The following is a 23,473-nucleotide window of genomic DNA, read 5'->3' as shown; positions in this document are numbered from 1 at the left end:
TATCATCATGATATATAATCTTAAGAAATTATTCTACTTGACTAAAACCAACCTTGGTTTTAAATCAAATCCAGTCTAGTCATCAGTAAAGCTAGGTAGATACTTAGTGATATTCATCAACCAGAGTCTACCATAGTTTACTGAGAACCAGCACTACATCCCTTAAACAATATTAAGACCCCATAGGTCTTCCTCATCCTCCATAAATGAATTATGAATAAAACAAAACCAAAAGCTGTTTAAGAGATAACAAGAATTAAAGAATTTGCAGCAGATGGTACCAGCTGTGCACATTTAATTCCAGCTCAAACAATCTGCCAAACAGACAGAACTGCTTTTGCATGGGAAATTGGAGTGTCTCAGAGCCAAGGAGGAAATCAGAGAGTAGAATTTCTGGCATTAGTTATCAAACCTTTTATTATAATTAATGTTAGTGGACACAACCCTTCTTTCCCTTCCCTGATTTCTTTGCACTATGTGCATTGCCTCTACTTCCTCTCTCTTTCATAAACATATATACACCTACACGCATATATACATACACACACCAATGTTTCCATCAGTTAAATAAAGAATAAACTCAGAATTACATAGTCAAAATATAATCTAGGCATTCATCAAACATGTATTAAAGTGATTAAAGTGTATAGTATAAAAGTGTTTATTGTGGACCTTTTAAAGATACATTTGAAACGAATCCTAACGTTTCAATACATGTGTAAAGACATAAACTATAAATAACAAAGTAAAAGTAAAGTAGTATAAATGTCATAATATAATCCATATAGACAATATGTATATGCTTAAAGAAAATAAGACCTGAACTCAGCATTGAAATTTGGAATTTGGATAGGCGAATAAAAAATAAGTAAGTATTAAAATCCAAGAGAGCAATATCAACTAAGACTCAGATGCAGAATGCAAACACATTTGGAGTGTGCGCTGATTAGAACTGACTCACTAGAAGGAGGAAACATCCCTGAATGGTCTTGACTATGAGATTTAATACTGTCAATTTATCCTGAAGATAATGGTAATGGAACGACATGAAGGTTGTTTGAAAAGGTAAGAGCCATGATGAAATTATCATACTCAGTGCATGACAGAATGAAGCAGAAGCTGCAAGCCAGTGTAACTAGTAGGTCCTTGCAATAACATATGCATGACATAATTAGTACCGGAGCTCACATGATGGCAGTAAAATGGAAAGGAACTTAGTGGAGTCTAACATAAAGGAGGCATTTTCAGATATTAGTGTTTGACTCTACCACAGACATAAGGAAGAGAGAGGTGTAAAAAATGAGGTTTTGACTCTGAGTAGTTGGGATGAAAATGGCAACGATTACAGAGAAGTTCAATCAGAAGAAGCAAATTTGGGGAGGGAGGAGAATACTGAAGAGGATGAGTGCAATATGAGCTGCATTGTGCCTGAGATGTTAGGAACAGAACAAAATGTACATAACTTGAGTTCAAGCTGGGGCTTGAGAGTTCTAGATCACACACAAATATGTATGTAAAACTCATTCTAAAAGAGGTGATAGTCATAAGAATACATCAGTATTTTGAAATAAATGAATAGTAATGAGTGAAAACTTATGGAGGTCTCAAAATGTTTCAGTAAAGAATGCTCCCACTTAGGGTGGGGATAGGAAGAAGAGCCTTTGTCGGGGGTCAGGGGGACAGATATCAGAGATCAAATTGGAATCCATTAACCATGCTCCTAAAACCAATGTCATTGGCTGTCTTGGGTACAGTATTAATTTCCTAGGGCTGTGAAAACAAATTACTAGAAACTTGTTGCCTTAAAACAACATTTAGAGTTTGAAATCAAGATGTCAGAAGGATAGATTCCTTCTGGAGGTTCTGAGGGAGAATTCATTCCATGCCTCTCTCCTAGCTCCTGGTGACTGCCAGCACTCTTTGGCCTTAGGTGGATTGTAAACTCATTACTCCAATTTCTGCTTCTTTTTTGCATCAATTTTTCTTCTGTGTCTTTGTGTCCCATTTCTCTCTCTCTCTTTTTTGTTAAGGACACTTGCCATGGGGTTTAGGGTCCACCCTAAATCCAGGATGATCTCATCTCAAGATCTTTATCTTAGTTACGTCCACCTGCAAAGACTCTTTTTAAAAAATAAGTTTACATTCACAGGTTCCAGGGGTCAGGAATTGGAAATATCATTTTGGGGGGATGCACTATTCAACCCATTAGAGGTATTATGAAATGGTATGGAGTGATAATGGTATACGGTAACTTCTTCTGGCAACATACCTCTTGAGAATGTTAATTAAAAATGTGTGAAGCAAACAGTTATCCCATTTTACACATGAAAAATTAAGGTTCATTCTGTTATCACCAAGTGATAGCTTTCTTACCCTAAAGGCATTTTCAATCTCAGTTTTTTTAATCTAACAGGCATTACTGTAACTGTTTCAGATTCAGAATAGCATTTATCTTATTGTTTTGCTTTGAAAAGGAAGAATTTGTGTTGACACACCATATTCCTTTTCCCCACTCTTTCCTTTTTTTTTTTTTTTTTTTTTTGCGGTACGCGGGCCTCTCACTGCTGTGGCCTCTCCCATTGCGGAGCACAGGCTCCGGACGCTCAGGCCCAGCAGCCATGGCTCACGGGCCCAGCCGCTCCGCGGCACGTGGGATCCTTCCAGACCGGGGCACGAACCCGTGTCCCCTGCATCGGCAGGCGGACTCTCAACCACTGCGCCACCAGGGAAGCCCCCCACTCTTTTCTGATCACTGAATGTACAAGATTTCTAACCAGGAAGAGTTGTTTATTTGTTTGGTTTTTTATTGTTTTGTCATCATTGTTTGCTTTGACTATGTTTTGCTTGTTTGTTTGATTTAGAAAAAGAGCAAAGGTAATTGGGAAGAATAAGGATCAAGATTTTATTTGTCCCAGGGTAAGCACACTCTAAAAAACTGAAATGGACAAATTGAGTGATAATCACATTGTAATTGTTGGATAGCTTAACCTCCTTAGAGATGCTGTTGCTATTGTATTTATATATTTAGAATCTTATGTCATGCACTAGATTCATTGCCCATTCTAGACATGTGAAATCTCCCAAAATTCAGATTGGTATTCATATACTGGATAATGAGGTAAATTCTCTATGCATTTGCAAATATAGTATTTGTTCATAATGTTAATATACTTAACCAGACACAAAAATATTCCAGATCTACTTACTTATTTATACTATATATTTATTAATATTAACAGTATATATTACATATTTTATTTACTATGTGCTATATTAATATTAAATTATATTATTTAATAATTATTGAATCTTGTTAGTATGTTTCTAATAAATGCCTGATGACTTCAATCAACTTGAAAGGTTAACTTCACTCTTTCTATAATCCTCTGTATACAAAATGCCAAAACAAATTGATTTGCTTATTGAATGAAACGATCCACTGACTGAGTTGTTTTAAAAATGTGCCACTGGAGGTTTACTTGAACTGACCAAATATTATGGCCTACTAAAGAGAAAGGAAATGTAGAAAATATTTGCAAGGACACTTATTGTCTCCCAATTCCCACCTCTCCCTGGCTCATTTTACCTTTCTGGCCTCATCTGCCATGTCTTTATCACTTAACCAAATTGACCAAATCCTAGATATGCTTACAGAGTTTCTAACTTACTTATAATATTTCTGGAAAATAGCTCTCCACCAAGATATTTTTCTACCAAACATCTCCAGATGATTCTAGAATGGCTCAAAGGTATATATTTTGCTTGAAGTTTTCTCCATTTCCCCCAGCTATAAATAATCTCCCACCATCTTGGTGTTTTATAAGCATCTCTCTTAAAATGGTTGAACTATATTGACATTCACTACTGTTACCTGAGAATATATTCTATTCCTTCTATTACATTGTAAGCTCCTTGAAAATAATGTGTGAATCTTGTTTTTGTTTCTTTGTAGTAGGAGCTCAAAACGGTTTCTTAAATAAATGAATGAACACAGAGATGAAGATGATACTTGCTACACAAAGAGTAAAGATGAAATTGATCCTTGTCCAGATGGGATAGATATTTGTACTTACAAACTAAATTGGATTATGTGTAGCCAAACCAAAATCAGCTGCATTGATTTTCCTTCCTTCTGTGGCCAAAATGATCCTTCTAAGTCAAGGTCACAGTTATCTTCCTCTGAAGAAAGAATGCTTATGTTGTTTGGCTTCCTATACTCTTATTCTGGGAAATATTTCAACATTTGTTAATTTTAGATAAATTTGAAAAATCAATGAAATAACAGAGTTGTTGGTGACCACTTGGGAAGTTTAAACACTGGGTCAAATTATGCAGTAATGAATATTCATACTTTTAATATGGTTCAGACACTAGCACATGTAACCACATATATGGATTATGGACTTCAAATTTGTGAAACCTCCAACAGTTCTATTATTAATGGTTCCTCTAATTAAAATTTATAAATATTTAGGAAAAATAACCTCACAATTATATTTATAAAAAAATTAATAAATTCTGCTTTATCACCAGCAAAACCACTTCACTATCTTGTGAAAGGAGATTTCAAGCACAGGTGACATACTTGTGTTTTATCTCTGGGCTGCGGTTTGCTTGGTTGGGGCTTCTGGGATTAGGATCAAATATAATTTAAAGCTTGCACCTTTCCAGAATTAACTTTCAGTTTTAGAATTGTTTACTTCTAAGTTTAGATTTCTCAGCAAAATTTCATAAAACTGATGTTTAAGTAGATAAGTGAAACAAAATATAAAGAAGGCCTCATACATGCTACCTAATCTACAATAGACTAGCAAAATGCAAAATAAAATGTATTAGTGGTTTTACTGAACTCTGAATATTTGAACATATGCATTTACATCAAGAAATTATAATCAATTTTGAAGATTAGCCAATAATATATAGATGATCAAAAAGTCAAACATTTTAGGAGATAATAATGAGTTTATTGGCAGATAACTTCAGGGCGTGAAATCAAATATGCATTACATTTTGATAGTAATGATGATAGATTTGGTATCTTTTGAAATCCAGCCATTTGATTTATATTCTCTAAATATTTATGCATTCTCAAGTGCATTTGAGGCTGATACCACATAACTATATTAAAGTTAAAGAAATGATGGTAAAAAGATCTGCTACACTGGGAACTCAGATTTATTCAGAGCTTGCAAAAACAACTTTATTACTTATGAAAAGAAGAGACCTGGATTATCCTGATTGTTCAGCAAAGATACCTTTTGCTTAACTTTTTATTTCTATTCCTTTACACAGAGACAAGTTAAGTGATATTAAGGCCCAGGGTTAGCAGGAAAGTGAAATTATCCTCAAGACAAACAGAACTGTCGTTAAAGATTCTCTCAATTCTTATCCTTTTTCTTTTAGGATCATTATTTACATGTTCCTCAACTATTTACCACGGTTCTTTTCCTTTAGGGAAATGTGCTCATATAGTTTATATTAAACTATCTCTATATTATATTTATATTGTCTATATTTAAGAAGGCATCAGTTTAAAAATTTGAATGTTAATGTACTAAACTTATACATATGGGTCATGTCAAAAATAAGTTTTTTTGGAGTCAAAGTATGATTTTTTTGTCTGGATACAGCAATAGATACTGCCTTCAGTTTTAAGGTTTTTCTGTTCTCTCATTGTTTAAAACACACCATTATTACCCTTATGTGACATAGAAATTCAGTCTCTGACTTTCTTAATGTGGTTAAAGCTGGAAAAGACTGAAATGCCTGTTAAGCCTCATTATTAATAAAACTGAAAGAGGAGTCAGGACATAAGAGGAATGGATGCCGAGGAAGCACACTTAGCAACACTTCCAAGAGGCTCATCTCCACCTCTCAACAATGCTTCCTGATTAACAGCAAGACAGATACTTTTATCCACCTGATAATTTATCTTCTTAAATATGATTGCTTAAAGAAAATTTACTTTATCATGAATATTAGATCTTTTTTTTTCTCCTCAACCAAATAGGGACTATTGCAAGTTGAAATGTACAGACTTGAATTAGAATTCCTGCATTATTCTAGGTTCAACATTGAAATTCAAATGTTTTATTTCCCAGGAGTTGGAGAGGTCAGATATGATGGACTCAAGAATGGACACTTAAGTAGAAAAAATGAGAAAAGTAGTTCCTCTTTTTATCCTACTCTCCTGGCAACAAATTCTAAATGAAAACTGTGAACAAACAGGAAAATTCCTGCTTCATTATTTGTAAATCATTAATATTTTTATTTTTCCCCCACAGACCCATAGGTTTGAATTTGAGCATTTTAATTAAAAAGTGTATGTCTACAATCAGTGGACATTCAGCACTAATAGGCAGGAACATTTCTATAACAAAATAAATACTGCGTTTGAACAGTAATCCTCATGTAAACCTATATATCTGTGACATGAATTAAGAAAAACACTTTATAAGTTCATGACTGTGTCAAAACTACATGCAATTCTTTTCAAAGTTAAATGTAACCTCTTCCCAAGTCTTTATGTTGTTTTTTCCTCAGTGTATTCATTCTGTTTTGATCATTTTTCTGTGATATTGCCCTTGTGACGCTAAAACAGAGTAAATATATATCGAGGACCTGATTTAAAATGGAACAATTTTTGAAAAGGTGCTTATTTTCTCCCTTTTAAGTGCCAACTAAGTCTCGTTTTAAGATCAAACTTCATTGTATTCCATAGTATTTGGGAGGGGGCCACTGAAAGGGAATGGAAATCTGGTACTTCCAGTTTAAAGAACCTGTCCCTTTCTTATCTAAACTCTTTTTAAGAACTCTCCAGGGTACTTCATCATTGTGACTGGCTTGATGATCCTTATGAAGTCCCTATTTCCCTTGACCTGTATGTGAGAAGATCAATAGGCTGCAAGAAGTTAAAAAAAAAAAAAAGAACAAAAGAGGGGGGATTTTAGTAACTGACAAGTATAAAAAGAAAAAAAAATGTTTTTTCTGTGTGTGTGTATATACATATATACATAATTTCATTACCTATACAAATAAATTATATGTATATAATATATATAATTTGATTAACTTTAAATCATCTTATATCTTTGCTTTTCTATCGTTATACAGGTACATTTGTTATAAATAACATATTTTTTGTTATTAGACTATTTTAAAACAAACATCTTTGGGAGCTAGCATAGGAAAGAACAGTGGGCAAGCACATTGACTCAAAACTTGGACACCATAGATCCATATTTCCTCTTAAATATATTACCTCGGGCGAGGCAAGATAGTTAACTTCTTTGTGTATCAATTTCTTCACCTATAAAATGAGGATAATTGTAATACTTGTCTCAGCAAGTTGTACAGAGACTGAATACAATATGCCTTGTGAATATAATACAATGTCAGGCATACAGTAAGCATTTAATGTTTGCTATTATGTTAGCTATTTTTTATTTTCTTTTTCTAACAGACTTAAACAAATCTATGTACAACTGTGCTGCTTTCCTACAGATCAGTTGAGATAGATGATTTCTTCCACCCAAATTTAGACACTGTATTTTTCCTTCCGGAGAAACTGAGGAATTTCTCATCCAGGATTTTGGCTGATGATATTATGTTTCTGGACTACCTATGGGAATGCTCCCTTGAAGAGGAAGCTGTTTAGCATGAAAGACAAGAGTGTGATCCAGCACTGACTGTACTGGATTAAATCTTAGTGTTCCCGATGATGATGACCTTGGATAAACCATTTCATTTCCCCATGCCTTAACTTTTCACATCTCTAAAATATGATTTCCCATCCTATCTCAGGAGCTGGAAGATGCAGGTAAAAATAGCTCGTGATTTACTATGAGCTGTAAAAACTAGAAACTATAGTATTGTTCAATGTATTAGGTGCTACCAGATAAATATTTTAACAACTTCACATTGAAATTATAGGCAGGATTTATTTAGGGGAAGATAATTGGATTATAGGATTAGCAAATTTGACAATAAATTTTAGACACTGGTATCTTAGTAGTAGTCATGATGGTCCCATAGTCAAAGTTTATTTTTGCACAATAAGTACTGTTAAAAGTATTTCTGACTTTTGAGAAATAAAGTTTTTGGGTGTAAATTCCTCCTGTCTGGATATAGACCTATGTGTTCAAATAGATTACATACCCCCAAGATTTTTTTCTTTTAACGGAAAGTGAAATCAGTTGAGGTGACTAAGCTCTGCACATTTGGTGAGGAGGACTTTGTCAAGTGTCCTCATCAAGCCCAAGGACCTGTTTGCAGCAAAGTCAACAGCAGCAGCAACACATCCTGACATTTTGACTGAAATCACTGCCAGAGCTGCCACCAAGGTGGCTGAGCAGGCTAATGACGTTTTCACTGTTGATCCTCCCAGTCTCAGTCTAGTCCCAACCTTGTCGCCCCCTCCCTGGAATCTGCATATGCATGCTGACAAGAAAAGAAAGCACTGGTGGGAAGGAATAGTATCCTGCACACCGCCCTTAATGTACCTCTCCGAGTTTAATGAGGTCGGTTATGCATTTACAGCTTTAGCCTCTTGCTAATGCTCTCTACCCAGAAGAGAAATTTCTCTTTCTCTTCTTTCTCTTCTCCCCTCGCCCCCCACGAACATACACACAGGCACATGCATATATACTGCACGGACACACTTGGGAAAACACCCACACATAGAAAATCATACTCCTCAACATCTCCATAAACACACACTCTTACCCTTCACTATAGCGCCCATGTACACACACACACACACACACACACACACACACACACACTCCGTGGGAGAATCACAGACTCACACAAAATGCCACGTACCGGGAGAGCTCAGAATCCTTCCTATGCTTGCAGATTGAACCCACACACCACGCACACCTATTGACGCTCGCAGTGTGCCCACTTCGCAGAGTAAAACTCCCTCCAGATGCAATAGGCTTGCTTTTGTGAGTTGGCAGCTCCACATCGAGCCCAGGGACAAAAGCTTGCCAGGGTTCTCCTGTGGTGCACGGGACAGGAGCCATCATTTGTGGGCAATGTGGAAAGCTACAAACTCAAATTGGGCAGTCCTCTTAACCAAGCCCTATAGATAGATACTAATCCCCCTGACAGCCTTCGGCATGCAAATGGAGACAGAAGCTTTTGCAATCTATTGCAGAACCATTGCTGCAGTCCTCCGCCTCCTGAGACGGTATCAGATTCCCAAAAAGGTCAGATCTCCAAAAAGGCGCCTAATCTAAGGAACATGTGGGTTATAAGACAGGGCCCAGGACCAACCAAAAAAAGATTAGAAAATTGACATACAAGAGCAAAACACGCTGGTCTCCGGACAAAGCTCCCCCACACCTTGGGATGAGGGAAATAGGGTACCTTTTAGATGTGAAAGAGAAGCGGGAGGCTTAGTAGGGCCAGTAGATGGCGCAAGAACTCTTCCTCTGTACAATGTTAACCCTTGAGTGGTGTGTTGGAGCGGCCAGGTCCAAACGTATAGCTACATAGGTTTTCCGTTTTGAAAGAACACTCCCATTTACGTATTTGGGACCGATTCAGAATTAAGACAAATGGGTCTGTTCCAGATAACTACCACAGATAAAGTAGTTTAACTGCAGCACACATCAGCTGAAAATGGGGTAGGGAGGATGAAAGGGCGAACTCTTTGAGGAGATGACTGACTCCCTCCCCACCTCTCACCTCCGCCCTGGTCAAGGCTGAAATCGGTTTGCCTAATGATCAAAAAAACCCGGTTGTGGGTTTACATCTAGGCACTTGAATACGTAAATGCGTGTGTACAAATAAATTCTTCTCTGTGATCTCCCTTTTTCAATTAAATCACAGGATGATAAATGTGAGACACCTGCCTGATATATACTGCAACTACAGTAGTAACACATGTCCCATTATAACGCCATGGCCATCGATGGAGCCCGATTCATTTATCATCACGGTTTCCCTAAAAGCAATACAGATTCTCCGATTAAAATATTCCTTTAACATGCTTCTATATTCACAGGCTGCAAAGGAGAACTCAGTACCATAATATTTCTTGGGCTGTTTTACAGGCAGAATTGATCTATTCGGGGAAAAAAAAATCAAACCCCTTAATTTCAGATATTGTGGGGAGTTTGTCAAAGAGAGGAGGTGGCCTTTAAGAGGCTCACCAGTGGTTTCTGGTGGTTGCTATAACGAGCTAGAATTGAGGTAGATTTCGGTGGAGGGGTAAAAACGCACAAGAAAAGACGGAATCCAGAGTAGCAGAGACTTTGTGCCCCCGTTGGAGAGAGATGGTTGAGTCCTCGTCAAGGTTGCTGTGGTATCCCAGAAACACCATTCACTTCGAGCTGTGACCGCGCACCAATAACAGCAGCAACTCAGCTGCGCCGGGCTGAATTAGGAGCTCGAGAATAATATGAAAGGGATCCGCAAAGGGGAAAGCCGAGCGAAGGAATCCAAACCCCGGGAGCCTGACACGAGAAAATGCGCTAAATGTGGCCGCCTAGACTTCATCCTGATGAAGAAAATGGGGAGTCAAAGTGGATTTACGTTTTGGAACCTCGTCTTTTTATTGACGGTGTCTTGTGTGAAAGGTAGGTTTGCTTTCGGGGGTCCCCTCTGCTTTGGATGCAGGTGAGCTGACTTGTCGCCGGAGAGGGGTAGCTTCTTTGCAATTTGCACAGATAAAAATAATCATGATAATACAGAAGAAGGAGTTGATTCAAAGCTCTTTTTTTCCCCCTCAGATAGGAAATGCATTTTGCTTGCCAGATTTGGCGTTCAATGCAGTGATTGAGCTTGTGCTCAATAAATATTCTTGCAGTATGCTCAAACGAATACGTGAGTTGGTTCGTATACCCTCTAACTAGTGGATATCCAGGCAGAATTCCTCTGCAAGACTTTTCTTGGTGGTGAAGATTACCTTGATTTCTAGTCAAACCAGTGGTGTTTGATGCTTTGGCTGGAATACTTATATTAAAGAGTCTCGTGTAAATGCTTTTTAACCCTTTCAGGTAGGAAAGTTACCGACATGTTAGGAATGTGCTGATTTTAAATGCATTAGGGCACAGGGGTCTTTCACGCATCCCTCACACCAACATGAAGGTGTGCGTGCATATGTGAATTATTTCTATGTGGGCTCTTTTGCATTGATAAATGATAGAGGAGCTTCCATAGGTCCTGTGGTAGAGGTTTCGCTTAAAATGGGGCTTTTAAACGGTCTGAGACGCCACGAAGTGTTAACGAGCTACCTTTGGCGATGAATGAAGGTAGGAGGAAAGTCATTAGCTGACGACCAAAAAGAAAATCCCCAGCAAGTCTCAGCGTTCAGACAGGTAGAGTGTCACATGCACAACAGACAAGGGGAGGGAGTGGGTGGGATGTAAAATTTATTCCTAAGAAGGAAGGCAAGGGACAGTCAGGATCATTGGAAGGAGAGCTGTCCTCCGGGAGAAAACAGATCCTCAGATCTGTTCTAAAACTTCTCCTGCACCCTGCTGCCCATTAATTGCTGCAAAAAATACTCAGGCGGTGTTTATGACTCATGCCGTCATGGCAGCTCACATAGACGCGAGGGATGTCGTTTTTAGTGAAGCTAGTTTCAAATCCCGGGTGTCTGTGTGTCGGGGGCGGGTGGTGGGAGGGAGGGGGGGTATTTTGGCCCAGGCGCGCCACCGCTGTCAACACAAACTGGACGCTTCTTCCTTTGTAAAGGAGTGCCTCTCTGAACCGCAATCGGGCCGCGTCTCTATGAAACAGTTTATTGTACAGCTTGCAGCTGGCTGTCCCCCCACAGAAGGCAGTCCATTTGCATTCAGTGGAAATGATAATTCATGTTTTGGGTGGAGGGAGCTGGAAGGGTTACCTCTCCCTCTGTTAGGACCAAGGATGGGTGTCATGTCTCGAATTTTAATTTACATCCTTAAATGCCAAGAAGTTGTCCCTGGTCTCTGTGGCAGCAACTACCTTGTAATCCCAAGCTGCTCCTCAAAGCTTGACACCCCGCCCCCCGCCAGCCTCAGCGCAGCTCTAAGCCAGAACGCTTGTCCTCAGCGGCGTAACTACACTGCCTAGCGCACAAAATGCGTCTCGGGTTACTTAGAAGGGATTTTCGTCGCCGGCTCGACGTGTGAGGAGCCTCGCATTTATGCTTAGTTCGCCTGCCACTGGGACTCGGTGGTTAATGGATGGCCCTGGGGCTGCCAGCTAGACGCGCGCTCCGCGTGACGGAGGCGCAAGGAGCCAGCGACAGTTCCTGGCAGGAAAAATGTTGAGGTGGCTCCTGCTAGAAGATGACCGGGGGTTAAGTGCGAGTTTTCCTGTGATACCTGTTGAGTCAAAACACATTCGAGAGGCAGATAGGGAGAGGGAGTCTCCGAAGCTGGGCGAGCACGCCAGGCTGACAAACACTGAGCCGCGCCGCTTGCAATTACAGCCCTGCTGCCCCTACCTACCGTATAGTATAGATAAGACGCGACGATAGAAACGAACAGCGCTAGTTTGCTTTAAATGGCCCTGGAAATGAGACCCCTCTCCTCTACTCACAGCTCTCGTAATTTGGACTGAGGTAATCGGCCCACTGAATATCTTCCAGTTTCGGGGACATTGGGAAGAAGGAATATTTCATACTCTGCTTTGATCCCGTCCCAAATCATTTTTCTACAGACCATTAAATTTTTTTTAATGGTAATAAGATTCTTCATTGTCACTTATCTGCCACTTGAAGGGCATCTCCTATATTTTACAAGTTGGAACACTGTTCGCAAATTCTGAGACACAAACTTAAGAGGCTGTGTGCTTTAGACTTGCTCCCGGTCGCCTAGTGGTGCCAATTTTTACAGCTGTTTCTTCTCCTTCTTCCCTTTCTCCTTCCCCTTCTCCTTATTTTATTTTAATTTTACCTCAGTCTCAAGGCTTTTCCTAAAACCAAGATTGCAGCAATGGCTTAAATGTTCTTTCCCCCAATGTCTACGACTGCTTTTGTCTTCCACGCTGTTTTTCTTCTGGTCTCCCAGGCCCACGGGGAAGCTCAGGATGGGGAATCCTTCTAAGAGCTTTGCAGGTCCTAATCTAGGCTAGTGCTAGGGTTCAGGAAGTCCGAGGCGCAGGCGCGTGCTTTTCCAGGTGAACAGCTCCTGCCAGGAGAATTCCACTTTCTGTCTACACTTTTCATCCCTCCACTATCTCACCTCTGCCTGTAACAGCAATGACAAAGAGGCTCAGTGGGAGAAAACGCCTCAGAGTAGAAGACAAAGTGGCCTTCAGTAGTAGGCCTGAATTGCTCAAGTGGGGTTGAAGAGAGAGGCAACCCTTTTGGGGCATTCTGTCTCTTGTCGCCATCTGAAATAAAAGGCCACGGAGGGCACCAAATTGGGCTGTGGGGTGGGCCGGGGGCGGCTTGTACTTGATGCATGCCTATTTCAGGCTGAAACACACACACACACACACACACACACAAGAGGAAAGCAGAGGTTTCTGAAATGCAGCCTGCAGCTGCAGCGTGTCTGTTTTAGGTTTCAATCACATAGAAACTGTGAATCTCCAAGTCGTGCTTAAACGTCCCGCCCACGTAAACAGACAACCGCGGGGGGCTTCCCCACGCTCCTTCTAGGGAGATCCTGGGGGAGCACACACATCTTGCAGGAAAGGTACAGAGGCACTAACCTCGGTGGACAGCAGGTGAGAACTAGTGGGGCGCGTCCCCCACCGTGTACTAGAGCATGATTTCAGGGCTCCTCTCTGGACCCCTGACTTCGAGAAGGATCCACGTTTCCACGTGCTCTGGGACTCCAAGGAGATATTACTCCCGCCACAGAGCTCTTCTGGAAGAGCGGAGCTCGCCCCTTCTCCCGCAGTTAATTAGTACTGGAAAGGGTCGCAGTGTCCACGCAGGGGGAGGGCTGCCAGCAGCGCTCATTAGCACCTTTTGCCCATCCCAGTGTAACGGCGCCGCAGGTTGCAGCCCCGCGCTTGTGCTAGGGGCTAATAACCCTCACTCCCCTGACCTCAGGGCGACAGTCTGCCCTGTCAGTAACGTTAGGAAAATTTCTGTCGTGTCTTGAGGGACCTTTTGAAAGGTGGGTGTGTTGGGTTAATGTCTTTACAAACCACTAACAACAGCAAACAAAAAGCCACCCACTGCCAAGGCCACCATCAAAACCCTCCCTTGAGGTTAACAGGACTGAGTCAGCTGCTTAGAGGTAACCTCAGGTGCCCCTGTCCTGCTGCAGTATGGACAGGAATCCGTCCCTTCCATCTGTTTCCTCCGGGAATACTTTATTTGCTTCTAGAAGGCCAGACTACCTGAAATATTCATGGACCACCTGAGGTTGAAACTGGATGCCTGACTTGGCCTTTGCCGAGATTGTGAGTGTGTGTGTGTGTGTGTGTGTGTGTGTGTGTGTGTGTGTGGCTGGGAGGAGGAGGTACACGTAGATCAACACGGAAGAGCCTTCGGGAGGCCTCGAGGGTGGGTGTGGGTGTGTGTCCGAGGCGGAAACGGACGGCGGGTAACAAACAGCATGTTTCTGTTCCCGGAGTCAGTGGTGCTGCAACTACTGCTGTCGCGCGATCCCGGTGCAGGTGCCGAGAAAGCTCCCTTTCCCCATGCTGACCTCAGCGCTGCCCTCACTGAAACAACTCCTCTAACAGGCTCTCCGGGAGTTCGAAAAACTCACTGGGGAATGAGTCATGGAGATTGATGCTCCTCTACCATGCCCTTCATCCCCAGCCCTCCTCTGCCGCTGGGAGGAAAGCAAGCAGGGGGCAATCCCAAGGTTGGAGCGCCACAAGGGCTTCGTTGGACCCTAGGGGAAAGGGCAGAAGAGATGAAAGAGTATAGGGTCATCCCGGGTGCCACGTGGTCCTCTCCCAGACCTGCTGGAGAGGCCAGCTGAGGGCTGAAAGCGGGACAGGCACGGGGACGGTAGCGCAATGCAGAAAAAAACATGAAGCAGGACGACCAAAGAAAGAAAGATAGACTCAGGCAGCAGGCGGATTCCCTTCTCCTTGAACACGGCGCCTTTGGGGAGGTTTTGCACCACCGAGTTGGTAAGCCAACCCAATTTATCGCCCTCAAAAGGCTTCAATAGCTCTGAGCTGAACTTCCCCTGGACAGTTACCCTGTTGAAATCGTTTGGAAATGTCACTGTGCAGCATCAAATTTACCGAATCTTTTGGTGTTGAGGGGTTTGGCAGGATGTGAGGGCTGCATCAAGTCCATGTAGGAAGGGTGAGTGTGTGAGCAGAAATAATTAAGAAGCAGGTTTCAGGTTTTGAAAACCTGACGCCAGAGCCTTTGAGATCATTCAAGGAGAAAAGGGGCAGAATTACTCCATAGATTAAGTACTCCAGGGGCATAGATTTAGTTGCGGTAGTTGTTATTACTGTTCACGATATTAATTAGCATTACTATTTATGCTCTAGCTGAATAGATTTGGGGTACACATGCCTTTTCCCTGAACACACAGTTTGGTGTCTACGGAAACAGTGAAATATTAAAATAAAGCAGTAGCAAATGGCATCCGTACAGGGCTCTAAATATAGTAAAACTTTATCAAAAGTGAGATCTGAGAAAACAAAAATTAAGAAAGGTAGCAATTAATAATGCCCTTGTATGCATATAGGAAAAAAAACCCTCTAATGCTAAAATACTTGTCTAATCTCAAATACAAATAAGCAAAAGCAACTAAACTTAAGTTCCCTAAGGCTCCAAGTATACTTCTCCTTGTGTCCCAAGAGTTTTACTTTCTTCTACTTAATATCAGGGTTTCCAGAAAGGGCTTCAGGATATTAAATACTTGCCATGTTTTGTCCAGTTTGAGAAATAACTTTGAAGCACCAAACAACATGTCTGGTGAGGAACCTGTTACTTCAGGTAACATGGCTATTTGACAAAATATGCCATCTTGTACTTTGAATTCCAGTGTTGGAGAGATTAAAAGTAAAATGTCTGCTAACGAAAAGATTAGGGAGAAATGCCTGAGATGCCAATAAAACTTAAGGCCATTTTATTTTATCTATGTATACATTAAAACATAGCTTCTCTTTCTGTCTCTTTTTTCCATTCCCCTTACTCATAATCCAAAGGGGTGTGTAGTCTATAGATACAGAGACAGTTCTAATTTGGATTTTGGATGAGGTCTGGTAAGGATGATAGAACAGATACTGTCATTGCCAATTCATCTTTTCTTTCTCAAAGTGAGCAGGTGGGGTGATGCATGGTACTTTCTAGGGAGATCAATCTCCACGTCTACAAGAATTTCTCTGAATTAGACCCTCGTAAGGCTCTCATTCCCATCCGGAATATCACTTTTACAGGAATGTCACTGAGAAAATACAATTTGTTGAATACCTTCCAGTATTCATGGTCTCAGTGCTGGTGACCATCTTTCTTTTTCTCAAGCCTCCAATCTTGCAGCTATCAAATGCATTTCATGCCATCACACCTTTTGCTATGCTATTGCTTGGTGCTAGTTGAGGATTCTTAAGGATTAATACTTTTTATATAATCACAGCCTGTCACACTGCAACCCAATTTGAAATCTCTAAAAAGTCAAAATTTATAAGATTAGCATATGCATCATATACCTTGTACCTGGTTCACAAGTATTTCTGTGGTAATCAGGTGCCATGAGATATCACAATATCATTCTATTTGCTCATAAATGTTTGCACTGCAGTGATTTCAAAGTGGTCCTAAACAAGTAGCATCAGCATCCTTTGGAAACTTGTTAGAAATGTGAATTCTCAGGTCCCTACCACAGGCCTATTGACATAGATGCCCTGGTAATTGGCACTGACATAGACATTTTTAACAAGTCATCCAGGTAATTCTGATGTGATCTAAAATTTGAGAAGCACTACAGTAAAGTAGAAAGAGCAATGGCTCTGGAGCCACCAAGACCTGAAGTCAAATAATGATTCTGCCAGTAACTATCTTTGTACTAGCAACTCAATTTTCCTAAGCTTCAGTTTCATTAGCTATTAAAAAGGAAATTAGAATTTCAGTAGGAAGATTATATATGTAACGTATACAGGGCCTGACACTAGTAGCTATCATCAGTATTATTAAAATACACTTCCATGCACAAAGCTAGTATGAACTCCCACACACTTCATCCCTAACACTACCAGCCCTAACTTGTCCACAGCAGTAAATTAAAAATATAGTATCTTCTCACTATTATTTCACTTTGGCTAAGTTCCTAGGCTATTATACATTGGAGAAACACTCTTGAAATTTCTTCTTATCACCTTTACACAGTTACGTTGGGTGCTGGCTCTATGAATCAGGGGCAGACCCACAGCTTAAATATGTTACTCCTACTCCTGAGCTAATTTTATCCATTGCATACCAATATTGATTGATTTTAATATTGATTGATTAATGTACTTACATGAATTTGTTAATTCATCTTGTCACAAATCCATGGTATTTACAGGGCTGGAAGAATTCTTACATACCAGCTAGTTCACCGCTCATACTTTATACAGTAAAATGCACATGCCTAGAAAGGATAAGAGATTTTTTTACTACGTTACAAAGATAATTAGCTCCAGAACTGAGACTAGATCATTGGGTCTTCAAGTTCCTGTTCAACTCTCTTTCTACTGTACCTTATCAATTTTACTACAGAGTTTTCTCAGATGGCATCAATGAAGATAATCACAAAAGTTAATATCTGTGTACCATATACCAATTAGTACTATGTAAAAATATTAGTGACTATATGTTTTGTGGTAAGTTTTAATGTTAACTACCCATTTGGTAAAAGACAAAAAAGCAAATAAACAATTGTGGAATGAAAATATTTTCTAAGACTATTATAATATGCACATCAAATAAATAACTAATCATATATTCAATAAAGTCTATTTTTGACATTACAAACCTATAAAAATAAAATCAGTGTACTGAGTTTTTTAATCTCTCATAAAGAACTTAGAGGGCTATTACTTAATCAAATTCTTATTTATTCTTCTCATAATCTGGGCAGTTTATTTGAAGGCTTTTAAATCTAGAAAATCTGTTCCTAATTTATTTTATTCATGTTTTTAATATATTCACATTATATTGAGGTTTATGCATTCTCTCTCATCTGCATTTATATTTGTACATTTATCTCACATGATCTATATAAATGATGGTATCATGCAAAACTCCCATAGAAGTAATAATATATTTTATAAATATTAATAGTGTAAGAACAATCAATAATGTGAAGGGGTTATCTTCAATTTTACTGACATGTGAAATATTTCTAAAGTCTCTTCAAGATATGGGAGTAAAATTTCCAAAATAATGAATGTTGCTAAATTTGAAGTGTCTAAATGTTCAGAAAGGGATTGAAATACATAGAAAGTAATGAGTGATTCTCTTAAAAGCTGAGTTTATAACATTCAAAATTATAAAGTCATTCTTCCTTCCTTTGCTTTATGTTAGCAAATTTTAAAGGAATATTTATTATTACATAATTTAAAGTAACTATGACAACTTAAAAAATAGGGTTGCATACCATTTTGAAAGGAAATTTATATAGGGAAATAGACTCACAGAAGAGGGTTTATTCAATTTTAACTGAAAAAAAAACAACAACTATGCTATAGCTTTCCCTTATACAAGTTCATCAGGTTGACTCCAGAATACTCAGAGGTGCTTCATATATAGAGAGCATATAAGACATTATTATGTTTGGGGAAATGGTACCAAAATAGGCATGTGTATTTATTGCATAAAATATGAGCAGCAGGAAGCTCTGTGATAAGCCCTTTATATAGAGTGTGTCATCCACCTCTCAAACAGTGGTTCTCTCTCTCATTTTCCTGTTTTGAATCCTAACAAGCATCTTGTGAGATAGCTGTTATCTCCTATGTACAGATTATCATCTCCATTTATAAATCATCCACATTTCCTGGGGCCAGAGAGGTGCAATGACTTTCCAGGATCATTGGTTAGCTGGTGGTTGAATGAAATCTGAAATGATAATAGATTTTTAAGTTCATAGGCTCATTAAAAGTTAAAACTAAAAATGACCAAGTTACTAATTAAACCTCTTCACTTTTAAGAGGAAAACTGAAATTTTGAGAATTTAATTTAAAAGAAAGCCTAAAGTTAATATCCATGTTATATATATATATATCACATATTATATATAAATACATCATGTTATATATATATACATATATATATATATCACAGTTACAGTGATACATAACTTCTCAGTTTTGTAATTTTCAACATCTTTTACTTAACTTGCCTAACTTTATTCTGTAAATTATTCTGTAAGATGGATGTGAAAGCTATTTTCCAGTTTTATAAGCAACAGTAAGTGAAGTAAATGCACAATAATACAAAGTTAAATATGTCAATATAAGATATAAAACTATTTAGTGCATTAAGGACAAAAAAGAGAAAAACAAATCAAAACATATAACCCTTAAATTCTAACCCAGTGGTCCTGAGTAAAATTTAAAAATTTATGAATGTAGATGACTTATGGACTTCACATATAAAATAATATGTGGGCATAAAACTATTTACCAGTTGTATCATAAGCTATGGCAAATAAATTTATTCCATTTGGTACCTACTCTTCCATTCAATTCTATAGAGTTTTAACGATGGGAAAACTCTTATGACTTATTTGTCTAGTGTCTAACAGTGAATGTGCATTAGATTTATTTATGGGTTCAAGGCAAAGTGTTTTATAAAAAAGCATTCATACTCAAGCTTCAGCCACTTGCTCTACTTCTTCCCATAATTGCATCCTAGTTAACAGCGCAGGTATAGGTGCACAACTTCACATACAGAGGAGACAGTTCAGAGAGGTGAAGAGACTTGCCAAACAAGGGAGTGTGAAATAGTCTTTCAATTCTCTTTCTTGTACATGTTTTTTTTACTGGGTACTGCCTTATGAGCTTCTTTATTTAGTCCTAACTGGTTTATGGGAGTAAAGCACCTTGAGAGGAAAGACAACTGTGCCTGTGCCCAAATCCTGACCAGGCTCAAAACAATACTTCCTGAAGCGATTGTGTCAAGAGACACAGATACATGAGGGTAATAATATTGGTAAATGAGAAACCTAACAAGCAATCTAAAAATTAACTAAAAATTAAATGGGGGCATTGAAATATACATCATTGTCTAAAAAAGAAAAAAATACACATATTAAATTGTACTTAAGCACTCAAAATTAGCATAACATTTTCCTTTGAAGGTGATAAAATGTAATTTCATATGCAACAAAAGCACTGTTGTACCTAAGTCCTTTCTGAACTTTAGACTGTCTCAATATAAATATGTACTTACCTTTTTTCTACTTACATTATTAAAACTTTGTGGGTATATTTTTAGAGATGTCATTTTAACCTATATTTTAAATGTTAAAGCTTGGATATCCTAACAATACCTTCAGATGTATTATTCATAGAATATACGTATTACATTGGACACTGTTATGGGACATCGTTATTCTGAATAGTTTTGCATCTTACAACAGTTAGGTATAGATTTCTCCAAAGTTGCCAAAATTTAGGGATAAATTACAACTGCAATCTATCTCCAAGTCTATTTCCTACAATTATACATTCCAGAATTTTATTTAATGTTGAAAATTGACTGTCAGCCCAGTTCTCCATTTTAAAATTGATCCAATTGTAATAATTCACTTTAGTCTATTGAAATTTTAAATCATAAACTGACTTGACATTTTGTTTGCATGATTTTGGTGAAGGGAAGGGGAAAAAGATTGATAATTAAAATGCGTTTTTCTCGAGCTTGTTCACATTCCCATTAGCCTCTTGTTTATTCATTCACAGCTACTTAATAAAATTATCAGCTGTGTTTCACTGTTTGATATTGTAATTTCTCAAATATCTATTTTTTGTGTGTTTGTTCAAACTCTGAGGGTTGTTTGATTTGAAAGAAATATGAAGAAAAAATGTTTTTTTTTTTAACATCTTTATTGGAGTATAATTCCTTTACGATGGTGTGTTAGTGTCTGCTTTATAACAAAGTGAATCAGCTATACGTATACATATATCCCCATATCTCCTCCCTCTTGCGTCTCTCTCTCACCTTCCCTATCCTACCCCTCTACGTGGTCACAAAGTACCGACCTGATCTCCCTGTGCTATGCAGCTGCTTCCCACTAGCTATGTATTTTACGTTTGGTAGTGTATATATAAGTCCATGCCACTCTCTCACTTTGTCCCAGCTTACCCTTCCCCCTCCCCATGTCCTCAAGTCCATTCTCTAGTAGGTCTATGTCTTTATTCCCGTCTTGCCCCTAGGTTCTTCAAGACCATTTTTTTTTTTATTTTTAGATTCCATATATATACAAAATTGAGTTATTTGTAGTGAGGTGGATGGACCTAGAGTCTGCCATACAGAGTGAAGTAAGTCAGAAAGAGAAAAACAAATACCATATGCTAACACATATATGTGGACTCTAAGAAGAAAAAAATGTTTTTAATTTCATTTTCTCTTAGAATACCATATAATGGTACCTAGGGTTTATCAACTGAGTCAATGAAAAATATAATTTTAAGCTGATTTTTTTTTTTTTTTTTTTTTTGCGGTACACGGGCCTCTCACTGTTGTGGCCTCTGCCGTTGCTGAGCACAGGCCCCGGACGCGCAGGCTCAGCAGCCATGGCTCACGAGCCCAGCCGCTCCGCGGCATGTGGGATCTTCCCGGACCGGGGCACGAACTTGTGTCCCCTGAATCAGCAGGCGGACTCTCAACCACTGCGCCACCAGGGAAGCCCTAAGCTGATTTTATTATGAGTATTTTAATATAGAGAAGTGAAAATGGGTCTATTTCATTGTTATTCTATTAAAGCACAATAAGATACTGTGGAAAGACTTTAACATCAGATAATTTGTAATTTATTGGAATGGTCTTGTTTCAATGTTTAAACTATATTTTTATATACATATATGACTTTTCTGATTCTGTTAGTGGAGGTGTAATTTGAATTTCCCCCAAATGTTGGTAATGAATTTATGCCGATCTATCTGTATGTTCTAATATTGAGCTCTGTGTTGCTAAAAGCTGCATTTGTGAGATAACAGATCAAAGTTAGGAGAACAGGCAGAATAAACACAATTGAATCTCCTGGAGATGAAACACAGTACCTTGAATTTACTGGCTCTGTGCTCTGACTGAACTATGTAAACTAGACAAAATATTTACTCAGTGTTCACATATATGGAGAAACACTAAGTTAAGGTTTTTTGGCTGATGTCTAAATCAAAACAGCTGAACTGATTCAAATGTTTTGGGTTAACAAATTTGCATCCAGGCTGCTAATTTGTGTGCCAACTTCCGGCTTAATAGTGTATAAGATGACGGAGATGATAAACCCTCTTAAAAGAAGTTTGCAATAGAAATGCTGACAGGCCCATGATTACCTGCACTGAATTCATGTTCAATGTTCTTTTCATGGCTTAAAAAGAAAAAATTTCATCCCTGAATTCTACTAGTACTTGAGCGCTCTTTTACCTGTTAAATCTTTTTAAAGGAGGTTAAACAGAAAGTCTTAAAATCAATTTTCTAGCAAAGTGCTAGGAAATCTTTAATATCTGTGTTAGTCTGTCAGTGTTCATTAATATATTAATAGATTAAAATCAGAAATGACATTTTGAACTTAATTTTTAAATATTACCAATGTGTAAGTCCTTAGGAATCAGCCATTTTTCAATATTTTGAAGCTCACTACTTTCTACCTGTCATTGCATAGATTATTGCAATCTACCCATCTTAGAAAGAGTACATTCTAATTATGTCATTCTTTCAAAAGTAAAATTCTCAAAGGCCTAAAGAGAAATTGGAACATGTTAGACATATTAAGTTACATCTTGTGCTAGTTCATGTAAATACTTGTTTCTATCATTTTCTTTTTGTTAAGTCAAGTTTGGTTTATTACACCTTTCATTAGAACAGTATTATTTTTAATTGAATATTATTATATTGAGACAATTTAAGTTAGAAGTTATGAAAGACACAGTGGTCAGTAGGTTTTATTTCCACAGAAAGAACCAGTGGCTTATGTATCAGTTCTGAGACTCATCCACACATTCCTTCAGCCATCAATCATTTATTGAGGGCCAGTGTTTGTCATGCCCTTGCCTAGTGACTAGATGAAAATCTAGTCACTACCCTAAAAGAAGACAGTCTTCATTTTGAAGGAGGGTTTCTGTGAACATAATACCAAAGAAAATTGTGAAATTGTTTAGTTCTTCAATGTGATTCTTTTATCATGAAGTATCAAGGTAGTTTATTACATCTTTATTACATTTTCTATATATTAAATCTTTATCCTCTCACAGGTAAGTATTAACATCCTACAGACATTGTTTGAAACTTTCCAGTGAAAGTCATCATTTTGTGATCTAATCTAATGTAATTTTCCCTTGTAATTTTCAATTAAAATGTTTATTGACTCCCATCTGTTCAGCGAACTGATATTAACTAATT

At 38.4% G+C, this 23,473-nt stretch overlaps 1 protein-coding gene across 3 annotated transcripts in view; it reads left to right on the top strand.

The window, feature by feature from the left end:
* Positions 1-10,408: 10,408 nt before the first annotated feature.
* The window catches only part of CSMD3 (CUB and Sushi multiple domains 3), a gene marked incomplete at both ends in the record, with an annotated part of 1,095,706 nt that continues 1,082,641 nt past the window's right edge, over positions 10,409-23,473 (top strand). For all 3 annotated transcript variants that reach the window (XM_081258479.1, XM_081258478.1, XM_081258477.1), the window contains one exon: positions 10,409-10,586. In XM_081258479.1, coding sequence (XP_081114605.1) covers positions 10,409-10,586 — 178 coding nt within the window. The remainder of the gene's footprint in view (positions 10,587-23,473) is intronic.

Source organism: Mesoplodon bidens, assembly GCF_964165515.1.
Source record: "Mesoplodon bidens genome assembly, chromosome: 16".
Classification (NCBI taxonomy): domain Eukaryota; kingdom Metazoa; phylum Chordata; class Mammalia; order Artiodactyla; family Ziphiidae; genus Mesoplodon; species Mesoplodon bidens.
This window is presented reverse-complemented; position numbering and strand designations above follow the sequence as displayed.